General features: G+C 36.0%; 5 protein-coding genes across 8 annotated transcripts; 3 read left to right on the plus strand and 2 right to left on the minus strand.

Annotated features, from left to right (window-relative positions):
- Positions 1-1175: 1175 nt before the first annotated feature.
- LOC125842123 (conserved oligomeric Golgi complex subunit 2) lies at positions 1176-3782 on the plus strand. The gene has a single exon (XM_049521330.1). The coding sequence runs from the start codon at positions 1310-1312 to the stop codon at positions 3536-3538; it is 2229 nt and encodes a 742-aa protein (XP_049377287.1). The 5' UTR covers positions 1176-1309; the 3' UTR covers positions 3539-3782.
- Positions 3783-4761: 979 nt separating this feature from the next.
- LOC125842130 (mediator of RNA polymerase II transcription subunit 30) lies at positions 4762-7840 on the minus strand. 2 transcript variants are annotated; one of them, XM_049521341.1, is made up of 4 exons: positions 7356-7840; positions 5865-5963; positions 5162-5297; positions 4762-5085 (listed from the first exon to the last, which is right to left on the minus strand). In XM_049521341.1, exons 1-3 carry the CDS (start codon positions 7752-7754, stop codon positions 5199-5201), a joined length of 597 nt encoding a protein of 198 aa, XP_049377298.1. In that variant the 5' UTR covers positions 7755-7840; the 3' UTR covers positions 4762-5085; positions 5162-5198. The 2 variants fall into 2 exon arrangements, with proteins under 2 accessions (XP_049377298.1, XP_049377296.1); XM_049521339.1 differs by having other exon boundaries at positions 4762-5297.
- A 1397-nt stretch (positions 7841-9237) lies between these two features.
- Positions 9238-16487, plus strand: LOC125842125 (probable folate-biopterin transporter 2). Of its 2 annotated transcripts, none has more exons than XM_049521332.1 (5): positions 9238-10217; positions 13928-14187; positions 14298-14393; positions 14461-14631; positions 15583-16486. In XM_049521332.1, the coding sequence occupies exons 1-5, from the start codon at positions 9809-9811 to the stop codon at positions 16186-16188; spliced, it is 1542 nt and encodes a 513-aa protein (XP_049377289.1). In that variant the 5' UTR covers positions 9238-9808; the 3' UTR covers positions 16189-16486. The 2 variants fall into 2 exon arrangements, with proteins under 2 accessions (XP_049377289.1, XP_049377290.1); XM_049521333.1 differs by having other exon boundaries at positions 9972-10185; positions 15583-16487.
- A 578-nt stretch (positions 16488-17065) lies between these two features.
- On the plus strand, positions 17066-17853 carry LOC125842131 (pectinesterase inhibitor 6-like). The gene has a single exon (XM_049521342.1). It carries the CDS (start codon positions 17214-17216, stop codon positions 17796-17798), a length of 585 nt encoding a protein of 194 aa, XP_049377299.1. The 5' UTR covers positions 17066-17213; the 3' UTR covers positions 17799-17853.
- Positions 17854-18612: 759 nt separating this feature from the next.
- On the minus strand, positions 18613-25009 carry LOC125842134 (enhancer of rudimentary homolog). 2 transcript variants are annotated; one of them, XM_049521345.1, is made up of 5 exons: positions 24838-25009; positions 21176-21269; positions 19572-19692; positions 19001-19110; positions 18613-18851 (listed from the first exon to the last, which is right to left on the minus strand). In XM_049521345.1, exons 1-4 carry the CDS (start codon positions 24838-24840, stop codon positions 19014-19016), a joined length of 315 nt encoding a protein of 104 aa, XP_049377302.1. In that variant the 5' UTR covers positions 24841-25009; the 3' UTR covers positions 18613-18851; positions 19001-19013. The 2 variants fall into 2 exon arrangements, with proteins under 2 accessions (XP_049377302.1, XP_049377301.1); XM_049521344.1 differs by having other exon boundaries at positions 18613-19110.
- Positions 25010-25201: the final 192 nt, after the last annotated feature.

Here is a 25201-nt window from a genome sequence, read left to right on the forward strand (position 1 = left end):
ATATTACATGACAGGGCATCCCTCATAGTTGAATGTTGGGTTGGGGTATAGTCATTAGTATCAATATTGTAAAACGAAATGTTCCGAACAAAAAAAGTTTCATTGATATTTGCTTGTAATGCTTCCCTAGCATACATCAGGGGAACTTTCAAAAAAGATAGGAGCATAATGAATTCGTCTCCTTATCTCATCTTTAGCTAGCATGTTCGCTACCTCCTAGCTGATGCATCAACTAACTGTATTCGAAAATTATATTGGCATAAGGAAGATGTCCTCTTTAGAGCATTGAGATAACATTTGTAGAATCTTTATTCAATTTTAAGAGTGTTAGTTTTTTTATCTTGCAATCTTTGGACCTTGTAGGATTGCATGATGGTCAGTCTGTGTGGTGCTCGTGTGTGCTAGTATCTTGTTGAAATCCAAAAGTCATTGTTCTTTATGATCCCTGATTACACTCTCAGTGTTTCCTAAGTATGAATTAATGTTTGCCGAGCCATTCGTGTTGAGTTTGTAAGAGTCTTACGATGGAGGAGTTTATTTAACTTGAATGTCTACCTTCTCCATCATTTTTGAGTTTCCTTCCTTAATTGACATATGATATTCAGTTATAATTGTACTAAGAGAAAAACTTTATTTCATAATTTGTGCCTCGTCATGAAATGCGTGTGTGAAAAAAAAGCGTCTTTAATATATATTAAAAAGCGATCAACGTCATTCTAAGACATATAAATAAAGATAATAAATTAACTATTATTGAAAACATAGACTCTTGATATGTTTACTTCACATGAGTTGATAAGCTACAAAATAATAAGTATCTTCTAATATGTTCACTCCAAATTCACAATCTACATCAAATTTTCTACCTCTCACTTGAAAGAATCTTTAAAATACTTTCGATATAGAAACAAAATTTGAAGAAATTATATTCAATGAAATATAAAAGAAAATCTATACTTAATATTTTCAGTTGAGCTAAGTATAATACATATTATTATATTAGGAAAACAAACAACTATCCTTGCTAACACGACATAAAACCAAATTAATTATAGCAATATAATCAGTATAATTTCGAAGTGAGATTATACATATTAGAAATCACTCATATTTACATAAGTCTAAGGACCAAATGCAACCAAATCTCATACATTAAGCACCATTTTGATCATTTTCAATTCTTCTCTACTAAGTAAACACAGAGTGGAGTTTCAATAGAAATTTTGCATTTCTTCACTTCCAGATCTTGATTACTCTCTGCATTTCTTCAAAATTCAGACCAATTTGATCGAATTTAGCAAATTCCCAGATGCAAGATCTTCAATCTCTACCACCCCCTTCACCACAATCCACTCACGCGCCACCACGCTCCGCCACAGACCTGTTCGGAGACCCGACTGACCCAAATCCACCACAATGGCTAAACCCCACATTGTTCCAATCTCGAGATTTCGATCCAGAATCATATATCTCCGATTTACGCACCTTTGTTCCCCTTGAAACTCTCCGTTCGGAGCTCCGTTCTCACTTCACGTCGCTTCAGCGTGACCTTGTGGATCTCATCAATAGAGATTATGCTGATTTTGTTAGCCTTAGTACGAAGCTTACTGATGTTGATGCTGCTGTTGTACGTATGAGGGCTCCGTTGTTTGAGATCAGGGAGAAAATTGATGGTTTTCGTAATGCTGTTGAAGGGTCTCTTGCTGCTTTACAAAACAGGCTTAAACAACGAGCTGATGCTGGAGAAGCCAGGGAAGTTCTTGAACTTTTGCTTGATACTTTTCATGTTGTTTCTAAAGTTGAAAAATTGATTAAGGAGTTACCAAGTGGACAAACTGATTATGTTGAGAGTGGATCTAATTTGAGGGAAACTCAAAGTATGTTACTAGAGAGAATTGCTAGTGAAATGAATAGGCTAAAATTTTATATTTCTCATGCACAGAATATGCCTTTTATTGAGAATATGGAGAAGAGAATACAGAATGCTAGTTCTTTATTAGATACAAGCTTAGGACATTGTCTTGTAGATGGGCTTGAATATAGGGATGCTAATGCTATATATAACTGCTTGCGTGCGTATGCTGCCATTGATAATACCAAGAATGCGGAGGAAACTTTTCGATCGACTATAGTGGGACCTTTGATCCAAAAAGTTATCCCGCAAAATCCATCTGGAGTTGTTGGTGGATCATCTGGACATGAACTTGAGGAGGATTATGTTAAGATCAAGCAATATATAGAGGATGATTGTAAGTTTCTATTGGATATATCATCTATTGAGAATTCGGGTCTACATGTTTCTAGCTTCCTTGCGAATTCTATCCTTAAAGAGGTTCACTCCGCTATCCAGAAAGGAAAACCAGTGGTGTTCTCTCCCGGAAGGCCTACTGTGTTTCTAAAAAATTACAAAGCAAGCTTGGATTTCCTGGCACATTTAGAAGGTTACTGTCCCTCACGATCTGAAGTAGTCAAGTTTCGGTCTGAAGGTGCATATATTGAGTTCATGAAGCAATGGAATGTGGGTGTCTATTTCTCATTGAGGTTCCAAGAGATAGCTGGGGCTCTTGATTCTGCACTTAGTGTTGCTGGTCTCGTCCCAGTGGCCTCTGACCAGAGGAAGCCTCAAGACTTGATTTTGAAGCAGAGTATTGCTCTTTTAGAGTGCTTAAGATCTTGCTGGAGAGATGATGTTCTTGTCCTATCTTGCTCAGACAGGTTCTTGCGTTTGTCTTTGCAACTTATGTCCAGATTCTCAAGCTGGTTATCTGCCGGATTGGCTGCTCGTAAAGCTGGTAATGTGGGCTCAAACCCAGGATTTGAATGGGCTATTTCTGCAGTCCCTGACGATTTAGTATACGTAGTTCACGATTTGAACCGTTTGGGGGAGGAAGTGTGTGGTGATTACCTTGAACACATACTTGAGTTGCTCAAGTCATGCCCTGCTGAAGTTTGTGATTTTGTAAAACAGAGTATTTTACTAGGTGGGAAGTCCCTGAAGGGTCTTTTACCAATTGTGATGAGTGCAATAATTGAGACAATAGTTGAGAAATCTGTAGAGGACTTGAGGCAGTTGAAAGGGATAACTGCTACCTACAGGATGACTAACAAGCCTCTCCCAGTCAGGCATTCTCCATATGTCTCTGGAGTATTGCGTCCATTGAAGGAATTTTTGGAGGGAGAAAGGGCTGCAACATGTCTGACAAATGAGACGAGGAATGAGCTCTTGCAAGGTGCTGCTTTGGAAATAACTCAACGTTACAATGATTTAACTTCAGAACTTGTGAATATGAGTAGAAGAACGGAATCTTCTCTTCAAAAACTACGTTTGGGTGCTCAAAGACGAGCTGGAGCAAGCTCAGATGTTTCGGATCACAATTTGTCTGAAACTGACAAGATCTGCATGCAATTATTTCTTGATATTCAGGAATATGCGCGGAGCCTTTCATTACTTGGGGTGGATGCACCTAGTATTCCACCTTATCAATCATTATGGCAGTGTGTTGCCCCTGCTGAGAGAAAAAACACAATAAGCTTCTAGTTTAGACTTGGTTATTTTATATGTCTACTTCGTTTTGTATCAATATCTCATTCTTTTCTTATTGTTTTTCCCCTCTGTTATATTATCATTTTGATGTAACAAAGCTGCCATTGATTTCTGAGATCTCCTGATATGGATACTGATTGTGGTGGATATCTGAATATTGTAAGTGGGATTTTCCCAAAGTCATACATACATAGAGTGACTGCTATCTTAATTAGAAATAAAAGAACACACTTCATTTTCCCTTTGATCAACATAAGATTAACAGCTAAATTTTCTCCATTCAGACAGATGAATTCCACTGCATGGTAGCACTAGTGTTTGTGTACACATATGATGAGATGAATTGGTTAGAAGCCATTTTTCATATCTTGGAGCTGTTTTTTTATTTGGAAACTGGTATGCAGTATTCCTCAGCACTAAGAACATGCTGGAGACCTCCAAATAAACTGTTCAACTTCTTCTATACAGTGTTCTTTACACCAAAACAGAAAGTTGTAATGCAGTTCCACTTGATTTTTCTGAGATGTTTTGAATCTGTCTTCATAGTATCTTCCATTCCTCTCTATCCAGTATTCCATTTTATTTGTTTAATGAGTCAAACATTTTCCCTATGCTTTGTTGCATTCTGCAATATATCGGTAGGTAAGATTTATGACAAATTGAAGTGTTAAGTTTTTTTGTCTTGTTTATCTGCTGTGCTAATTCGATCTTTAAGTTTTATCAATAGAAGAATGTCTTGTCAATTCCAAGCTGAAAATGGCTTTACTGGCCATAATTTGATCCAGTATAATCCCTTGTGGTAGGACAAATTAGAGATTCCCAAATGTAATGTTTGTTCTGGTGATAACTGATAAGGGAAGGCTCTATTTGTGTTTGATCTGTTCATCAGAGTCATCTTGTTTATCATCTGAACGAAATCATACACTTTTGTATAGCCAGTCACAGAGTGGACATGGCTGTGTGCTGTGATCAAGTGTCAATGCTGATTTTGCTAGGGCTGTGATGTGTAAACACATCATGGGATTTCCGATAACTGTATTGAAGAGTGTGACCATCTTATCTGAAAGTGTGCAAATTATTAGAAATAGCACTGCAAGGATTTTCAAGAAGCTACATGCAACCAGTCTATTTGATTTCAAACTCATCCAAAAAACAGTATAATAGACATCTACAATACGATGTATTTATAAGGTCTGCAACATTATTTTTCGTTTTGAGGCTTCATGAACAAAGCTCTATGATAGATCTGTAATGCTACTAAACAATTTCATGGGCTTCTTTAACAGAGCAAACCAAGGCACAATTAGCTGCAAGGAGACAATTATAGTATACAACAAAACAAATTTCGCATAATTAGTTAAGATCAAAAGGTTTCTCCTTTTCCCTCTTCAGTCTTCCCACTCAAACAGATTATATATTCTAAACAATTTCAGCTCATTCCAGACCAGACAGAACATCTCAACATAAACAATAGTAGCACCGCGAGCAGCATCATTGCAGGGGTTTGGCGATGACCAATTGTTTAAATCTAGCAGCAACTTCTGTACAAAAGAAGGGAAAAATAAACAGTTTCTTAGGATTGAATACATTTCTTTTTTGGCATCTCTAACACCTCACCGGTTTAATTTATCTGCTTGAAGTTATAGCAGCAGAGTCATGTAGAACAGGGACTCTGCCATGTACATAGGTCAGAAAGAAGATCTCGAAGCTGATCAATCAGAAGCTTGAGATGCTTGTTCTTGTCTACAAGCTCCTGCAATTTGTAAGAACAATAGAATATGCTTTAAATCTTGACCACAATAGCAACTTGATTTTTTCACTACCGTAAGATAATAGAAAACTTTTAGGCATGCACTCAAGTATGATAAAACTCTACCTTCATTTGAGGACTTCTCATAGCCACTAGGGGGAGACAAGACATAAAGCAAATGAAACACAATTTGACTAATTTTAACGTAATAGGAATAAAATTAATAATAATACAGTATGTACAACAAGCAGAGGATGTCGAAACCAAGTTTTCATATGTTATTACAAAGTCACATTGCTCAGATTTGAGGTTGTGACAAATATTGAAACTTCAGAAAGTTTGTACAATAAGATATTTTGGGGTGTGTCAGGAATGGAAATGTGACATGCGGTATACCTCAATATTGCTTTAATGAATAAGAAATTACACAATGGATCAAGGAATATCAGTCATGGTTCAATATGCACACACATTCGCTTCACCAACCCCCACCCCAGCATGCATCCCAAAAACCAACAAAAAAAATCCAAGGAAATTGTAAGATGTCAAAACTTGATATGTTATAAATACCTTTTTTAATGAAGAGGCCCGGTCTTCCAGCTGCTCAATTTCAGCTTGATCTGCTGCAGATAGTGAACCACTAGTAGAAGCAGCTTCCAATGCTTTTGCCTAGCTAACAAAGCCAGTAATGAGTGTGAAGTATCATACAATGTCAACAATTTTCCAAAACGTACAAGAAAATATAACTTGTTAATCATGAGAATTGAGACAACACGAAGGAGAGTTTGACAACTTGCAGTTAAAACGGAGCAAATACGTGCACAATTCTAAAGTAAGAAGTTACTAAAAGAACTCATTTAATGTGCAGTCGGACATATGTTGAGCAACAAAAAGGCACTCAACATCAGTGATTTATTTGTTAAAACTGACAAACAGAAACAAACAAAATTCTTAATGCTTAAATAGATTCTCCAAATGCACAAATGTAAGGCAATCCATACACCAACACCAAGGACTTGACATGTGGTTATAGTGCTAAGTCTTTCTTGAAAAGGATAACACGCAGTAGTTTATCTTGGTATTAACACTTGCACCTCATGAGCGTTTAAACAGCGGATACAAGAATAACCTGGAAAACATAGTTAAATATCTTCCCCCACCCCCAGGCCCCAACAGCCACCCACAAACCCAGAAGGGTATAAGACAAATCAGAAAAATAGTAAGCAGCACAATTGAGCTTCATCAGCTGATGACGAGAGATAATCAAACAAGTGAATATTATATTCATAAGTCAAGAAATCTTATCACCATGTCTAGAACATCAAAATATACAATTGCCATGTACAGATGTTGCTCATATTGGTAAAGGCAAATTGTGCTAGTATATAACCACATAATGTCCTTTGTCAAAAAAAATAAAAATAACCACATAATGTCTTTCCCAGATCAATCACCAAAACTGTTTAACCCTTTCTTTTTTGATTAAGATCAATCACCAACCTCTTTTCACACTGTATTTACCTTTATCGCTAGATAACGTCTTTTTTTGCTGCTCAAACTGGATACTGCTTTTCTCTCCTATAGTACTCCAAAGGAAATACATTTCTAGAATATCTATTTTAGTTTCATTCCCAATCAAAACTACCATCTAACAGAACACCAACACCACCTATGCCTCAACCTCAAGCTAGTTGATGGTGGAGGTATACGAATCTTCCATATCCATATGGAACCACTTCACTCCAGTATCCAATAGTTTTAACCTTTGGGAACCTCTAAAACTAGAGGTTATCTACGTTGGATCCAAACTCGTTGCGTCACGTTGATCTACCTTTGGCATTGAACCAAAGCCCCAGTCTTTTACACATTTTCTGTTTAATGGACTTCACTAGAAGTGATTCATTCATATAGCTGAATCCAACTAGTTTATGATCGAGCCATAGTTGATTCATGATTACATCAAACTAACTTTTCCTTAGATCACTATCTTAACCATACAAATTACAAATATCAAACAATTAAAAAAAATGTTAAATTTTTTTTGCATTTCTATACAATTACCTTTTGGGAATTAGAAATTGCCATAAGAACAGAACGCAAGGAAGCAATGGAGGACTTGTAACGCAGACGAGATTCATCAAGAGCACCACCACCAATATCCAAATGCTGAGCTGAAGCAGAAGAAGACGAAGAAGTATCAGACGAAATGTCGCCGTTTGTATGGTGCTGCTGTCCGTTACTCAAAACAGCATTAGCACCAACTCCTCCACCCGCCGACGACGCCGACGCAGAAGAAGCAGCTGTATTTAGAGTGGACCAAAGTGATGGATTACAGAGTTCATCGTTCATGGCGGAGAGAATTTGATGTGCTGCTTCTATTGTATCTTCTAAATGCTTTTGCCCTTCTACTGCTAGTTCTTGTATGGTTTTAAGGCTTGTAACTGTGCCTTTGTCCTCCATTCTGGAAAAAATATCACCGGCTTGTCAAAACCCTAGATCGGCGGCGGCGGTAGTGGTGGCGATCGGCGGTACGAGAAGTTTTAAGGAGAATTAATTTAAGCTTGAAATGACGTCGTTTATGCGTGGCGTATACTTTTTGGGCCGGTAAGGAGCTATCTATTACTGGATCAAGCCCAAAATCAAGTTATTTGGGTCAAAATTCAATTTTGGGGGGGAGGGGGGATATCCGCTTTTGAGGTTGCGAAAAAACTACCTAATCATACAAACATTTCTATAATATTTACTAGTTCTTTCTATAGTATGAAAAAGTTACATATTGTCTCTTAATTAGTAATTTCATACTAGATGTCAAGTCTGATAGACCTAGATACATGCATATACTACCATATACACTTTAAAATACAAATTCATAGGGAGAGAGACGAGCGAGATAGAAGGGACGTGGAGAGAGTTTGTGTATTCCAGACACATGCAAATTATACTAGATACATGTGCCTGAGATACCAAATACATTATGAAATGCAGATACAAAGAGAGAGATGAGTGATGGAGTTAGATACAACGTAATCTAGAACAAACTACACATAATTTTGATCTCATGGATCCGAGATACATGATCTTGACGTGCTAGATACATGTATCTGAAGTTCGAATTTTTGTAAGATTTATAATATTAAAAATCACGAGAAGGAAAATAATTTTCGTAGTGGAATTTGTGTTGTTTGCTTTTAACTAATGTCTACCTTTTTTATTTTATAGGTTCACCCAAATTTAAAATGTCCAGACATATGCTATTGAGGTTAAAAAGTCGCATATGAAGTGAATGTAAAATTTGTCGTAAATTAATGATAAATATATTTCTGAAATTTCAACATCCAAATCTCCTCCGAGTAAGCTCAAATTTGAAACATAAGTTTCATGTATTATAAAAAAACAATTTCCAATCAACAATTTGTCAAAACAATAACAAATCTAACAAACTCATAATACTTTACGTTTAATCAATATGAATTTGAGTTATCAAGAAGCAAAAAAAAAAAAAAAAGTGAGATTCCAAGAAAAATAAAAAAGACAAGAAGAAATCTTAAAAATCTTTCATTTGAGATTTTGAAAGAAACAAATCAAAGATTTTTTTTCACAACATGCCATTAGGACCTAATATTACATATATAATAATATCTGTAGACATAAAATAAAGAAAGTGGTGTTATACTTATACTCACAATGACATGTTCTCCTCATTATCCGAACAAAATATACAAATGACATGTAATTTCTTTATTATTGTATGTACGTTAACAAAGACAAAACAGCATGTAGTAGCCGTAGTCTTTCGTTTGAAAATGCTAAATCCTTTATTACAGCCTTCCTTCTCCCTTGGGATGATTTTACTTACTATAATAATACAGAAGTTTGATGTGAAGTGTGAACAAAAAAATGTTAAAACTTAGCTAACCTTGAAAGTTTCCCTTTGTCTCCCCCATCAACCATTCTTGAATCTACCTGTTTTTTACCCTTCTCAAACAGACAAACACTGAGAGAAATTTGGAGCAATATGCAAGTTGAAAGAATAATTAATGGTCTAGGGGGACATATTTTTGGGAATTTAGCTTTTAGATCAGATAAAGTTTGAATCTTTATTGTATTTTTTTTTAAGACAGTTTATTTCATTGCTATTTGAGGAATAGTCCAAGTTTAGGAAGAAATCTCTAAAACCCCATGGGAGAAACAAGCTTAAGAGATCCCCATTTGCTTGGAAGTTGACTTTTCCATGCTTTTATTGTGCTAGAATATTGAAAAGGCCTAATCTTGAAGTGGGGTTTTACAGATTTTGGGATCCCCATTTGCTTGGAAGTTGACTTTTCCAAGACATTGAGGTACCAGAATATTGAAAAGGTTCAATCTTGAACTGGGGTTTTACAGATTGGGATCTCCATTTGCTTGGAGGTTGACTTTTCCAGGACATTTTTTGTACTAGGATCTTGAAAAAGGCCTAATCTTGAAGTGGAGTTTTCTTGTTCTTTTGGGATCCCATTTTGTAGATTTGGGGAGTGATGGGGGAAGAAGAGAAACTTCAAATTATTCATAGTGAGAGGGAAGAAGCCAAACTTCAAAATATTCATAGTGAGGATGAGGAAGTGCAAGAAAGTGAGCATAATAATGGGATCTGTAGTTCTATTTGTGCTCCAGTCAACTGGTTCAAAATGCTTGCTATGGAATTACACTGGAATTTTGTGTTTAGTGTGGTGATTGTATATGGAGTAAGCCAAGGACTTGGTGGAGCTTTTTCCAAAATAAGCACAGAGTACTATATGAAGGATGTACAAAAAGTGCAACCTTCTGAATCTCAGGTTTATTCAGGGATAACTTCAATCCCCTGGATGGTCAAGCCTCTTTGGGGTCTTCTCACTGATGCTGTTCCCATTTTGGGGTATCGTCGCAGACCTTATTTCTTGTTTGCGGGTAAAATATGCAATGCCATTTAGCTTTTATTTTGTTTTACTGCTGATTTTAGACTCTTGATTATCTGTTAGTTTAGCTGTAGTTAATGTTGTCTCAAGGCTGATAGCTAGTTGAAATCTGTCCACATAATATTATAGTACTTGCTAAAACTGGAAAATCCCATGTAGTTAGGTACATAAGTAGCGGGAAAAGGATAAGATGGATATGATATCTTCTCCAGAACTTTAGCTAAAACTCCTATGGCTCTCAGGCTCAACTGTCATTGAAAGAACGAGAGTCTTAGAATAGGCTACTGGCACATATTTCTCTCCATTTTAAGAAAGCTTTTATCAGTATGTTAAGTAGTTTCTTTTGGTAGCATGTTCAGGGTGTAGCTTCACTTGAGTCGCATGTCGGTTACAAACAACTCAAACTTAGGCTTGTAATTTGAGTTGAGCGTTTGAAGTACATTGCTGTTCTCAAATGGGTAAGAGTTTTAAGAATGCTGCCTGTGTGAATTGCAATTATTGGTGCATCATAATATTTAAATCATCTACAAATTCTTTGATGGAGAGGAAATTAAATGTGACTACAAACAAGTTAAGAACAAACCTGAGATTGCAATTTCCTTCTTGGGAATTTTCAAAAAAGTAAACAAAAATATAGTATTAGTTAAGGTGTTGAATACACTTATCCCTCATAGGGAATGTAAGGTTTTCATAAGCAAGTTTTAGTGCCTGGGCCACTCAACCCACTGTCTTAAGATTTCCAGTAGGATGCTCAAATTCTTTCATATTATATCAAAGTCAAACATATTCCAAATTTTTGGTTTATTTCACACATTTGTTTGTATAAGAGTTTCCAGAGGGGTTTATAATGTCTTGAGCTACTCCACCCATTGCCTTAAGTTTTTGAGATGGATGCTTAGATTCTTTCACCAAGTGTGTAGTGCTTCAGGTTTAAATGTCCAGACTTCATAGTACACTTTACAGGCACTAGAAAACAAGCTTATCTACTATATCTAGGACTAAGATTTCTATTTCATCTTTTAACCTTACTTAAGAAAAAGGGTTGTGTTGAGTAGGGTAGGGAAGAATATTACTCAGTAATCAATATATTCTTAAGCCAATTTAGTTGGACACAAATAGATTTTGTAAAGGTTTAATCATAGTCTGTTCTTTTCCTCTATCTATTTCAATCAGCTCACATATGACTTAACATGACCATTTGACATGTCTTGCAGAGCAGGTTCCATGAATATTTTCTTGTTTAGGTAATTTTGTTGATAACAGTGGTGTCTGCACCAACTTGTGCACAGCTCGCCTATTCTATGGGGTACCTGCTACCACCTACTAGTATGGTACCGAGTAAATTTGTCCACAAAAGGCTTAGGTAGATGAGAAAGAAATCACGAAGTGATTTGGTCTCTACTGTGATTTGGATAACCTTAGGATTTCAAACAGATAAAACTTTGTTGGTTGTCATGCATAGACTAAGAGCGTCTCTGAAGTTCCTAACAGTTGTAGTTATTCAATCATAAATATTGAAAGCTACAACATGAAGTTGAAGTGTGTGAGTATATATTGAACTTGTAAACTTATGTAAGACTTTCTAAGTGCTTTCGTTCGTCAACAATTTGAACTTTATCAAAAAAGATGTATATCATCAGGTAAGGAAATTTCTGGAATCAAAGATTTGTTACTAGAGAATTACTATTTATATTCAGGCAATTGCTTACTGTAATTCTGACATAATACTAAGAAAATTAGTAATCATATTCCAAGGATTAATAATCTTTTCCACCCCCTAAGGGCAATCAAAAGATTGTAGGAACAAAAGGTAATGGAACTTCGGCAACTATGGGATTCAATGGAATGAGGTCTTCACATAATGTAGGTTTGGCAGGTAAGTATGCATTACAAGGGAGAATGACAGTCAAGAAACCCTTTCCATCTAGTGTGATATTTGAAGTTTATTACACATTCCAGTCAAAGGGAAATGCCCACCCAAGGATAAATATATTCGTAGCAAGGTTGGAGCATATCAATGGGAGTGTAACTATGTTGTATTATGTATGTGTATAATTTCGTATGAACTGAATATATGTAGTGGCGGATCCAGAAATTTTATTTCATGGGTGCTCAATTATTTTTAGTTTGAGAATTGCTATATAAAGTGGGTGCTTAGTTAATACATTTGAATAAATTATTAGATATTACAAACAAATATTAGTGTTTATTGCAAAAAGCAATGAGTGCTTAAGCACCCATAATTCATAACATACATCCGCCACTGAATATATGTATATGATCACGAAAAAGAAATTCCATAGTTAGAGGATTTGTAGGCATATTAATTAGTGTAAGACATCTTTTCAATTAGTGTAACATAAATTGGACAACTTAATGAATTAGATATGGTACTCATAATCAGAACAACAACAACAATATATCCGGTGTAATCGGGAGGTGGTATGTAGGCAACCTTATCCCTACCTAATGAAAGTAGAGAGACTGGTTCAAATAAACCCTTAGCTCAAGTAAATCATATAAAAAAACAAATATATATAGCAAATACAATAGCGAATAAGCCATGCTGAAAACAATGAAGCAGAGAACAGTAGCAACCACAAAATAGTATGTTAACTGAAGCAAAGAAACAATAGGTAACACTACAATTGAAAAATAAGATAGTAGCTGAGAAATAATCAGTAGGATTAGGAATTTGCTAATAAGGTGATGACTTGCTCTCCTACATTTTCAAATAATTGGAATCTTCTCCAGCCTTCTAAGCTGTAGTTAGTGCAGGTGAGATGAATGACCCTTGGTGCATTTATAGGAAACTCTTAGGTTTAAGACTATAGCACTTTGAATATGCTTCTCATATTCTTTAACATTTGGCCAGAAAAGTGGCTACATTTACACTGCAAACTTCCGATAATACATTCTTATCCCCTCAAAAGGAACTGAAATATTTATATGATCTTAGAAGTCCTCATCTACTTCTGAAATGAATTTGGATTTAAATCTATTCTAGCTCCATGTAAATGACTCCATTCCATTCTACTAAAAAGAGACTTCCTTCTTGCTTTTGTTACAGTTTGTTTTGAGCTATGTTGCTCGGACTCTTTAAAAATGTCGACGACGTATCCTCCAAAAATAGTGTATTTTTGAAGAATCCGACATAGGCGCGGCAACATTTTTGGAGAGTCTGAACAACTTAGGTTTTGAGACACTCAGCCCTGACACCACTAAAATTGGAAATATATCTTGGTCAAAGAAAATGTTAACAACCTAGATTAATGTAGACATCAGTATTATTGTCTTTGAAGGAAGGATCATGTAAGTGTTGATATATATCTTGTTAACTAAGTTTTTAGTTTTATGGTACTCGCTAAGGAGACATTAGCTAATGCTGATGGAAGAAATTAATTCCCCTTTTCGAGTTTTCTGAAAGAAACTGATACAGTAAAATTTTCTTCTGCACTTGATGACACTTCTACCATTTGCCTGCACCCTAAGGGAATATTGGTTGAAACTGATGAAATTTTCAAGTGTCTCGTGCTAGTTTTTCATGACATCCTTACCATAACTTGTTTAATGAATCAAAATGCTGACAAAAGTAAATTCAATGAAAAAAGTTAACTGAATATCGTTTCTGTTTATTATTTCTTTGACATATTTGCTATTTTTTTTGTTCTGTTTATGAAAGCATGACATTAATGATTCCAGGTTCTCTTGGAGTTGTCTCCATGCTGTTCTTATCGTTGCACAAGAACTTGCATATTGTGCTTGCACTGCTCTCCTTGACAGCAGGAAGTGCTGCTGTTGCTATAGCTGACGTGACTGTTGATGCATGTGTGGCGCAAAACAGTGGTTCTCATCCTTCCCTTGCAGCTGATATGCAAAGCTTATGTGCCTTGAGTTCCTCAATTGGGGCACTAGTGGGATTTTCTTTAAGTGGTATATTAGTTCACTTACTTGGCCCTATGGTTAGCTTTCTATCCATAATTTAAACAACTTTCTATATATTCATTATGGGAAGTCTAGTGAATGGCTAATTATAGTAGATTACTTCTGAATCCTTTTCTTTGAAAAAAAGGGGGTATATGGCTTATTGTCCATACCAGCCGGGCTTGTTATTCTGGTAGGAGTTTTGCTCAAGGAATCTCCAACACACAACTTTGCTTATCAACAGGTACTTACATCTCATCTCACTACTATTTGTGAACAATTCAGTCTCTAAAATCATAATCCGTCCTCAGGTAAATCAGAACTTAGCTGATGCTGCCAAGGCTATGTGGAATACTTTGAAATGCCCGGAAGTTTGGCGACCATGTCTTTATATGTACTTATCCTTTGCGGTGAGTGTAGATATCCAGGAAGGAATGTTCTACTGGGCAACAGATGCAAAGGGAGGGCCACATTTTTCAAAGGTGAATAACTGTTAGACATGTCACATTCCTATCAAGCTAAGTACATTTTAGAATCATAAATTCATTTAATTTACTGTTAACCAAAGGAAACTAATAACACATTTCTAAAATATCCAACTTGCAAGGCTTTAATTAGAGTGAGGAGACATCTCACACAAGAAAGGTTCTGCATAGTTGAGAGTATCCCCCTCTAGGCTCTAACTAACAACACAAGACAAAATTATACAAGGACAAAAACAAATAAGGGAACTCAGAGGCCCAAGTTAACCTGCTTAGATGCTAAGCCAAATGTTGCTTACCCTATCAACTATAAATACAGTAGGTCTCTCCTATCTTTTCATTTGACATCTTGGTTTGACTTCTTGTTAATGTTGTAAATGCATCAGAAAACCTTATTATCAAATTAAAATTAGTTCTTTGTACTCTTTTTGGGGATAACAAAAATTGATTTACCTGATTGAATGCACTTTTCTTTCTTCCTATTTCATGTAAGTTCTCTTATTTAGAATGAAAGAAGCCCACATGAGATACTCTATTAAGGTACAATACATAAACAAACACTCAAACTTGGTCTCATCTGGCAACTCAATACTCCAACTTAGAGAGTGCACATCTTGATACCTCAACTTGGTCTCAATTGACAACTAAATACTCCAACTCGTCCCCACTGTCTCGTGGACACCCGATGCTGACATGAAACATAAATTTTGGAGGTTATGATCATTTTGTAAGTTGGAGTGTTCAGCTGACAAAGTGGAGACAGGTTGAGGTGTCTAGACGTGCATAGTGCATACTCAAAGTTAGAGTATGTATTTACTTGCCGGCTGAGGACAAGTGTGAGTGTATGCTTATGTATTATGCGTTCTATTAAACATGCGTACTTTTTTGGTATTATTGGTATATGAACTCACAATGGAAATGTGAAATTCTGTAAATGCTTTATTCCTGCAGGAGTATATCGGATACATATCAGCAGTAGCCTCCATTGGATCACTATTAGGGGCTATACTGTACCAATATGGATTGAAAGACCATTCTTTTCGAGACCTGCTTTTTTGGACTCAGTTATTGTTTGGTCTGTCAGGAATGCTAGATTTGGTGCTAGTGTTGCGTTTAAATTTGAAAATTGGCATACCTGATTATTTCTTCATGGTGATGGATGCAAGTGTAACTCAATTGGTTGGACGGCTAAAGTGGATGCCACTTCTTGTTCTAAGTTCCAAGCTATGTCCTCCCGGCATTGAAGGCACATTTTTCGCCTTGCTCATGTCAATTGACAATACCGGACTTTTGACATCAACATGGTTTGGCGGATTGTTGCTTCATGTCTTCAAAATTACAAGGACAAAGTTTCATAATCTCTGGCTAGCCATTTTGATAAGGAACATTTTGAGAATCACTCCACTTTTTATACTATTTTTGATTCCCAGAAGTGATCCCAACTCCTCTATCCTTCCTGATGAGATGTCAGATTCAAAAGAAACCACTGGAACCTCAGCAACTCAGAATGAAAATATCGAACTTGTCGCTCTGGTTCACAACATGGATACTAGATAGCGGATTATACATGTTTTTGAGCTTAACTATTTCCATAACCATACTTATAGAAGTTATTACCGGGTATGAGTTTTAGACACCACCCATTATTATTATTATTTTGGTTTAGTTTAGATAGTAAAAGTCATTGGATAGAAGATTCATTTTTCTCTGTATTTTTACGAGTTTCTGTCACATTGACATCAAACATGTGAAAACAGAAATTACACTGTCTATTAAACTTGCAAGGCACTTGTTTCTTGTGGATTATATAAGTATAATGTGATCCATACACATTCAGCTTGATGATCTTTTACCATTTCATGCTCAATGTTCTATTAAAAATTGAATGTAATTCTTATCATATATGTAAATTCTTCTTTACACCTTGAAACTTCAGAAATGGATTGTGTTAAATGAAACCTCAAAGATGCTCTACTTTCTTATCAATTTTCTTCAACTCGTTCCCAGTGTCTCGTGGACACCCGATGCTGACGTGACACATAAATTTTGGAGGTGTCTAGTTAATATTTTGTAAGTTGAACGACACAATGGAGATGAGTTGAGTTGTCTAGATGTGCATATTCAAAGTTGGAGTGCTTACTTATCAGCTGCGGCCAAGTTTGAGTATCTGTTTATGTATTACCAAGAACTACCCCTAGTTTGTTTTTGAAAAAAAAGGAAACAATGACAATACACTTTTAAAGTGATCTCATCTTTTCTTGATTTTTCTTTCCTGTTTTTTTCTTTCCTCAGTTTCCAGAAAAAGTGTAGTTAATAGAAATGGACATAAAACAACTTTTGGCCCTTTTAACATGATCATCATTATTCTAAAGATTTGTTCCCTCATATCTAAGACACAATTGCTTTCTTTTAATGTATTCACCACTTTCTTGTTTTCATTAACAAACTCCTCAAATAAAGATATCCTACTTTAACTTTATCCTAGTCACTCATATATCATTTCTTTAAAAAGGGGACTTCATGAAGTTCTTTATAAGCATTGTATTTCCATTTCTTATTTGCTTCAATTAGATACCTTTACCATGACTAATAAATTAATACTAGTCCTAGCATGTCTAACTTCACTAATTTGTTCTACTATGTGTTTGAGTAAGGGAGGAGAAAGTTATGTCCGCGATGCATGTAGTGTGACTCGATATCAGAACCTCTGCCTCCACTCATTAGCATCATTCTCGAGGACGGCCAAGGACAACCCTAGCAAGTGGGCCCGGGCAGGGGTCTCGGTGACAATAAGCCAAGCCAAGGGTGTCACTCAATCCTTGTTGAAATTGAGGAAACAAAATTTCTTGAAAGGGAAAGGTAGAGTTGCTATTTTAGATTGTGTTGATTGTTTGCAAGATGCACTTGACAATCTACACAACTCATTAGGGGTGCTAAGAAAACTTAGTAGCCAAACTTTTAATGACCAAATGGGTGATGTGACCACTTGGCTAAGTGCTGCTCTAACTGATGAAGAAACTTGCTTAGATGGACTTGAAGACAAAAAGAGAAAACAAGTTAAGTTACTCTTGAACAAAGTCACAAATGTGAGTTATATGACTAGTAATGCACTTGCTTTAGTCAACAAACTTGCAACAACAGGACCACAATGCTTAGAAAATTCATAGTAGAAGAATTTGCAAATTTTTTCTTTATATGAATTTATTAGCAACTGCTTTGAAATGCCTTTTTTTTTTTTAAGTTACGTTGAACGTCTATCAGAAACAACCTCTCTCATAGGGGTTAAGTCTATGTACACTCTATTCTCTCCAGACCCCATTTATGGGATTATACTGGCTATGTCATTGTTGTTGGTAACCAGTTCCTATTAAAGGTTAAGAGTATATAATGTAAAAAAAAAAAAATGTATTTTTTTTGTAGGATTTTTTTTTTTTTCCCAAAAAAAATAGATTAGTTTCTTGACATGTGCATGTGTATGTCGAGTCATATAATTCAAGGTTTTGTGAAATATAAGATCAAAGATTTGAATAAATAAGAATGACAATGTGGATTGGCTTACCATCTGAACTTAAAATAAAAAAATAAAAAATCAAAGTTTAATTAGACTAATGTGATTTTCTACATTTTTGTAATGTTATAGGCTTGAAAACACTTTTATATCTTGAATTTTTGTATGGTCTCAAAAATTGTTTGAATTACTAATACTTTTATCACCCAATAAGCAAATATTTTTGTACTTTGTTAATACGTACACAGAGTTTTACCAAATTCTATTTCAGTCATCATTTTGATTGAATTAGAGATGGTTTGACACATCAATATAATAAAATATAGGTTATATGCAAGACTAGTCAAGTCAGTGGAATAACATACTCGTTGTAATTTCATGAGTCAATCTTGAGAAGGATAACGTGTATGCAAATCTCATCCCTATCCTGTGAACGTGAAGGCTGTTTCCAATAGAACCTCGGCACAATATCATAAAGAAAAACAAATTAGACTTGAACAGCACCTATCCAACAATATTGTGTCTACTGTCTCAAGTCCAATACTTTTTCATGCCCATATATTTGTTCAAGTAAATGTACTGACAAGAAATGAGACTCAGAATCACTAGCAAGTTTAAAGTGCTCAATTTACAGAACTATGCATAGTTATACATCCATGATTTGAATTACAACGCCAGTGTTAGGTTCAGTTCCGACAACAGTTGGTTTCCCAATTGTAGCTCTACAGATAAGATTTGGATTTCAGGGAAAAGAAGCGTATCATACATAGATTTTTACTCCAGATTGCAATTTTCCAATCCGCAGCTCTTTCTTCATAAAAGCCATCAGGAAATTAATTGAACATGGTATACAGAAACTAGCCTTTAAGATATATTATCTCTGCGATGCCAGTTTTTTCAGGTGTTGCAATGTTTTCTGTTTTATCCACTGCCGGTCATAGGGGAGGTAAGCCTGGATTGAGTGATCATACCTGCAGCAAGTCAACAAAGAATGCTGGAATTAGTTAACATTTCAAAAGCATAGTGAGTGCTAAGAATATGAACAATGTGTGTTCTATCGGGTATGATGGACCAGTGGCCAATTGTTTGATGTGCACGTAGCAGTTCATCCTGTTCATATAATGAAAGTACAGAAACCCGAAAGGTCAAATGGAAATGTGTAAGATGTATGTGTATGTTTTAACATCAATGAGATGAACTGAAAATTTTGGTGTGAAAAAAGCAGTAGCATTTAAAGACCTGCTCACAGAAAGCCATATTTTCATATTTGCTTTTCTGTGTCGGTAACGAAATGTGCAATACTTGCATATTTCTCTGATTTGGGATTCTATTCAATGGATGCAAAGGTGGAATCTCTGTGCGTGTGTGTGTGTGAGAGAGAGAGAGAGAGAGGGAGAGAGAGAGAGAGCAGGAGGGAGGGAGGAAGAGGTACACTAATGCACTCATATCAGCAAGGCCATCTATGAAATTGTAAAGATCTGAGATGTCGTAAGTGATTTCTCTGATGGCTGGGTTCAATTCCTTGAGTTTCCTCTCATACAAAGCACAAATTCCTGCAGGAAAAAAGTATCTTAGAAAATGGCTAAACATAAGAGGGAACATTGAAGCTTAAATCACATGCACAAGGTAAATAATTTACGCAAAAAATGTGAAGAAAATGTCTTCCGCCCATGATATTTTCTTCCTCCATCTACAACAACAACAACATACCCAATATAATCCCACAAGTGGGATCAATGCACATAGACCTTAACCCTACCTTATAGATATAGAGAGGCTGTTACCATAGACCCTTGGCTTAAAAAACATTTCAAAGTAGTTTGAAAAAGGGAATATAGAAATGAAAGCAGTAACAACTAACAATAACGAAATAATGTGAAATAGAAAACAATACTACAACATACAGAAGAACGAGTAGTAACAAGAACGAAATAGTGCGATAACCAAAGCACAAACAAACACACGGGATAACCGAAATTGAAGAATAAGAAACTACGAGAATATTGCGAATACTACTGGTAAGAAAGTAGGTGCAGGTATGGCACCGAGTCTATCCCGCAGAAAAGCGAGAGAATGCTCAATTACCAACTAACATTCTATTCTAATCTGCACCCTCCAAACCCTCATATCTAAGGTCATGTCCTCAGTAAGCTAAAGATGCGACATGGCATGACTAATCACGCCTGCCTCTACCTCTCCTGACTCCCGCCAAATTATTTTGGATAATTCACCTTAGAAGTTCATTACTAGCTATAGTATATGTTTCCACTATTATACCAAAACTAACATCCCACCAATGAACCTTCTTTCTTGTCATGAGGTCTATAACAACAGATTCTTGATAGTGTTTTACAAGCTTCCATGAAAGTAACCATCTATGAATGTGAAGTGTCACCTATAATGCAAAGCAAAAATGTGCAATGTTATGGAGTTCCAATACAAAACCCTTCCCTTCAACATTAAGATCTTACTTATCCCTAAAAAGTAGGTATGGGTCCCAGCTCCTTTTTACTATCTAATCCAATCATGAGAGTGATTCTTTATTTGCCTTGATTTCCTTTACCTGGAAGTCAAAAGATAGACGTCGTTCCTATATGCATCTAGCTCTAGTCCAACATAATTTCTCCCACCAAAAAAATTCTAGCCCCCCATAATTTTAGAAGTGTGACGAACAAAATAGGAAATTAGACTAACATGCTTGTATTAGCCAGACAAAGTTCCTTGAACTTCGGTGAGAAGACAAAGAATAAGTGTTCGTCAAAGTTTCGAATAAGAGAGAAGGATTTTCTCCAATGGCTAATAATGCATAATGAAATTGTTTGCAAGTACTACAGGTGTAATCTATTGGGTTCTAGTTTCAGACTTCATGCTGCTGATACAAATCCTGTTGATTAATTAAGTTTGTGAACTTGACATCTTTTCCTAAGTTTGTGCCTTATTTTTGGTTAACTACATTCAGGGGGAATCAAGTATTGCCTCAACAAGGGCAAATATATCAAGAGTGAAATGCAATTATAGCAATGTCGCAATACATACCATCCATTGCTTGACTTATTGACTCGTAATCCATGAAAGTGCGAGTTGCTCGGTTCTGAGATGTCTGCATGAGAACAATAGTGTGCCTGTTTGCCTGCATAGCACCCAAAGAGTAGTCAAATAAATATGCTAGTAGCTCTTGGCCTTCATCTTGTTCTTGATGTACTTAAATTATAAGCATCATGCCAATGAGATCATGTTGTCTTCATACAGCACTCCTATTAGAATTCCATGTTGTACCACTTTTCTTACATCAAAATGCACATACAACTTACCCTAAATATATCTAAGCCTGATGAAGTATCTTTTTTCTCCCTGGGGATGTCCCAAGATGGAAATACCATACATAAATTGGGATGGGAATCATGTACATTAATTTCTCCCAACTGTTAGTAAAATAGTATTGTAGGTGATCCGAACTTTTATCTCTAACTAGATGCATACGGTGTGTCTTTGTATGTTTTTCGCCCTCAAAAGAAAAACAAAGTGGACGAAAGATGTCCTTGTATTCAGAAAATGTTACTTAAGTCACATAGAGGATTGGAGACTTTGGGCGCCTTAGCTTTTCCAGAAGGAAAAAAGCAACATCTGAGGATAAGCATCATAAATCACGAAGAAAGTCTCTTTCCACAGAGAGAACATCTTAAAAGAGAAAGTGATACAGTATGTTCAAGGATAACGATCATAGATCACCAAAAATTACCTTTCAGGTTTCCACTGAAAGAAGATCTAAAAGAGAAAGTGATCCAGTACAGCCCAATCAATAATACTATTTGGTAAAGACAATAAGACGATGGGATATTATGATGTTGACCAAGAAAAAAGAGATGAGACCTTATTGAGGCAGCACCAGAATACCTTATGGTGTGGCCATGAGGGAGCAACAGGATAATATTGCAAAAGAAGCTCATACCATCCATATGAATCAATATATCGTCCTCATTATATAGAACTAAGACTCTTTCAAAATCAGCAAAGACAGGTTCACTGGAACAGAGGTTCAACCTATTCAAATTATTATTTCACAGTGGAACTTCCTCAAGCAAATGTTTCTTCCCTAGCAGCAAGTCAGAAAACTCTATACCCTCAATGACTATTACAACTATCAACTTTACTAGCCTTGAGTGTATGACTGGTATAATTTCAGATATTCATAGCCAAGATATGGTCATATCTTCTATTATCGCTTCTCACTTTACCTATCTACAATCCATCTTTCCACTTCTATGACCAGTTTAACACTACAAGGACCCAAGTAGGCATGTACACAAATCATACAACCATCAGCAACTCAAGATTAGTTTATGCTACAACTCCCTGTAGCTGACTCATCTGCGCACACTCGAAACATTGTGTGCCTCCAGGTACATCAAAACCATAGAAGAGGATGAGTTTGGGAAAAGATATGCACAATAAAACAAATAAATAAAAACTTAACCTAGTGAATGGTTTTGATTTTCTCTTCTCTAGACTTCTGAAAACAAGAATTCATTTACATGTTAATGCTCTAGAACGAAAAAGTGAAGTCTTTCTTAAAGGAGGAAAAGCGAAGACTTTGTAATGGTGTTCACTAGTACTTATAGTCCTCTTGCACCCACTTCACCCCAGAAAACAATAACTAAATAGATAAATTACAAAAAACACCAAAAATGAAAGAGGGACAGCTGATTTGCTCATCAGTTCAGCTAATCTACTTCTACAATATGTCAACCACCACATTTTTTTTGATGAAGTAAATTGATGTGTCAACCACCACATTTTTTTTTTATGAAGTAATGTATATGTCAACCACCACATGGAAACACAAAATTACTGATATATCATCTGTGGGACATAGTTAGTGCAAAACTACTCCTTTTTTTTATTAGTGTGTAAAACTGCTCTTCTAACCATCAATTTTGCTACCATAAAGTTCATAATGGCATAATGAGGGGTAACAGCTGTAAGCCAAAGCCTCTTTCCAATCCTTTTTTCTCTATGACAGAGTTGTTTGGTCAGTTTGAGGTCACAGCAACCTCAGACTAAGTATTGTACGTGGGGTAAAAGATGAAATTTCCAGATTGTCACTAGTATGCCTCAACCGATCAACCATTCGTTTGTGAACAAAGCTTCTCTTCATAACATAGAGTTGTTCAACCAATATGTTTAAACAATTTAATTGCATATAATTGAAAACCAAAGCTGAAGTCACATAAAATGTGTCACCTTGTTCCATCAACCCTTTTGATTACCTCATTTCCTCCAAGAAAGAGAAAGGAAGACACGGATTCCAACACCAAAACACAAAGCTAAACTAAGACAAGATTGGAATTGTAACCTAGTGGTTGCTACTTCATCTAACACTCAAGCAGTGTATGGTTAATATCACCCACAGGATTCTCTTTCCCCCTCTTCCTCCATCCACAAACCAAACTACAACAACAACCTAGTGTAATTCCATAGGGGGGTATGGGAAGGGTAGAGTGTATGCAGAACCCCTACCTTGAGAACGTATAGAGGTCATTTCCGATACACCATTGGTTGAACGAATGATGAAAAAGAGGTGGCAGTAACAAGGAGAAACAGCAACAAGAAAATAAGATATCAAGGTTAAAGAAACAAACAGGTAGTAATAGAAATCTAAAGATAAGGAAAAAAAGGAAGAGTAATACTAATACTCTGAGAATGGAAAAGAAATATGCCTAACTTCCTACTAACCTTATGCCCTAAACGTGGACCTCCACACCCTCTTACCAAGGGTCATGTCCTCGGTGAGCTAAAGATGCACTATACCCTCCACTCACAAACCCAAAAAAGTAAATATTCTATATAGGATTTCTTATTGCTTTTGCTATCAAATCGCCCATTATCCCCCTAGATACATGGTTTGCAGATACCCATGGGAAAACACATCACAAAACTTGTATACTTCAAAGCCATTTAGTCCCGGAGCTCTTATTCTAAGAGCTAGTGATATTCCCTTAACTGCAGATTCAACAGCACCTGTACTGCACCTTAATTCCTGTAGCTCCTTTTTCGAACAATTCATCCACTTCCCTTTACTCCAACGGGAAATTTTAGAAAACGAAGATGCTACTGAAGCTGTAGCATCCTGGATGTTCGGTTCTCCACCCCACCAAAGGAAAAAAAGTAAAATAGATAAATAAAGCTACAGTATGTAATGTAGTTTTTTAGCCAGCCTAAACTAATATATTATGCTAGTAAAAGGCTTTAAACCAGCTTATGCATAATCATCTCGGCAAACAAAAGCAAAAACAACAACATATCCAGTGTAACCCCACAAAGTAAAGTCTGGGAGGGTATCGAGTCTACACAGACCTTACTCCTACATCTTCGAGGTAGAGAAGCTAAATTTATACAAAAAGTAAAAGCAAGCTAATCCAAGAGGAGGTAAAACATAAAAAGTTCTGCTTTAAATACCATGTCACAGGGTTCAAAAGAACAAGATATAAATTCATAAGCCCCAAAACAAATAGCATGAATATCCTATTTTCTTCTTTCCTATAACATTAAGAAACTTAAATGCATCCACAATTGAAGAATAAGTAAATCGGAACCCTAACAATCGGATTGGTCAAAAAAATGTAAAATTATAGAAAAATCACATAAAATTCAAGGAAAAAGCATAAAAACAATGTCGGAATTGAGAAAATCAACATTACCATTTTACGAATGAATAAGGATTGAGCCTGTATTTGCTGAAATTTTGAAGTAGAGGATCGGAAAACCCGTAAGGAACGAATAAGGGGAATGGCGGGAGGCGGCGGCGGCGTCTGCACGATTGTTCCGTCCACTGTTTTTCCAATCAAATAATACAGGTTGACGGAACGGGACGACTCGTTAATGTTTTAACAAAGCAATTAAAAAAAAAGTCAAAAATACCCCTCAACTCTTATTTATTTTTTCGGTTATGTGTTTTTTTAGACGGACTAAAAAAAGAAAAAAAATTAGTTAATTACCACTCACAACCAACATTCAGTGATAATTACGTGGGCTGAGGTTTCGAGTTTGTATAATTTAAAATTT

Source organism: Solanum stenotomum, chromosome 10 (assembly GCF_019186545.1).
Source record: "Solanum stenotomum isolate F172 chromosome 10, ASM1918654v1, whole genome shotgun sequence".
Lineage (NCBI taxonomy): Eukaryota > Viridiplantae > Streptophyta > Magnoliopsida > Solanales > Solanaceae > Solanum > Solanum stenotomum.

Excerpts from the sequence above, each read along its gene's own strand:
- LOC125842123 (XM_049521330.1), top strand. The coding sequence starts at position 1,310 with ATGCAAGATCTTCAATCTCTACCACCCCCTTCACCACAATCCACTCAC.
- LOC125842130 (XM_049521341.1), bottom strand. The coding sequence starts at position 7,754 with ATGGAGGACAAAGGCACAGTTACAAGCCTTAAAACCATACAAGAACTA. Across the intron at positions 5,964-7,355 it reads CAATTTCTAATTCCCAAAAG|GCAAAAGCATTGGAAGCTGC; the intron begins GTAATTGTATAG and ends TTTGTTAGCTAG. Across the intron at positions 5,298-5,864 it reads GGGCCTCTTCATTAAAAAAG|GAGCTTGTAGACAAGAACAA; the intron begins GTATTTATAACA and ends TACAAATTGCAG.
- LOC125842125 (XM_049521332.1), top strand. The coding sequence starts at position 9,809 with ATGGGGGAAGAAGAGAAACTTCAAATTATTCATAGTGAGAGGGAAGAA. Across the intron at positions 10,218-13,927 it reads ACCTTATTTCTTGTTTGCGG|GTTCTCTTGGAGTTGTCTCC; the intron begins GTAAAATATGCA and ends TAATGATTCCAG. Across the intron at positions 14,632-15,582 it reads GAGGGCCACATTTTTCAAAG|GAGTATATCGGATACATATC; the intron begins GTGAATAACTGT and ends TTATTCCTGCAG.
- LOC125842131 (XM_049521342.1), top strand. The coding sequence starts at position 17,214 with ATGACTAATAAATTAATACTAGTCCTAGCATGTCTAACTTCACTAATT.
- LOC125842134 (XM_049521345.1), bottom strand. Across the intron at positions 19,693-21,175 it reads AATAAGTCAAGCAATGGATG|GAATTTGTGCTTTGTATGAG; the intron begins GTATGTATTGCG and ends TTTTTCCTGCAG. Across the intron at positions 19,111-19,571 it reads GCTGATATGAGTGCATTAGT|GTATGATCACTCAATCCAGG; the intron begins GTACCTCTTCCT and ends GACTTGCTGCAG.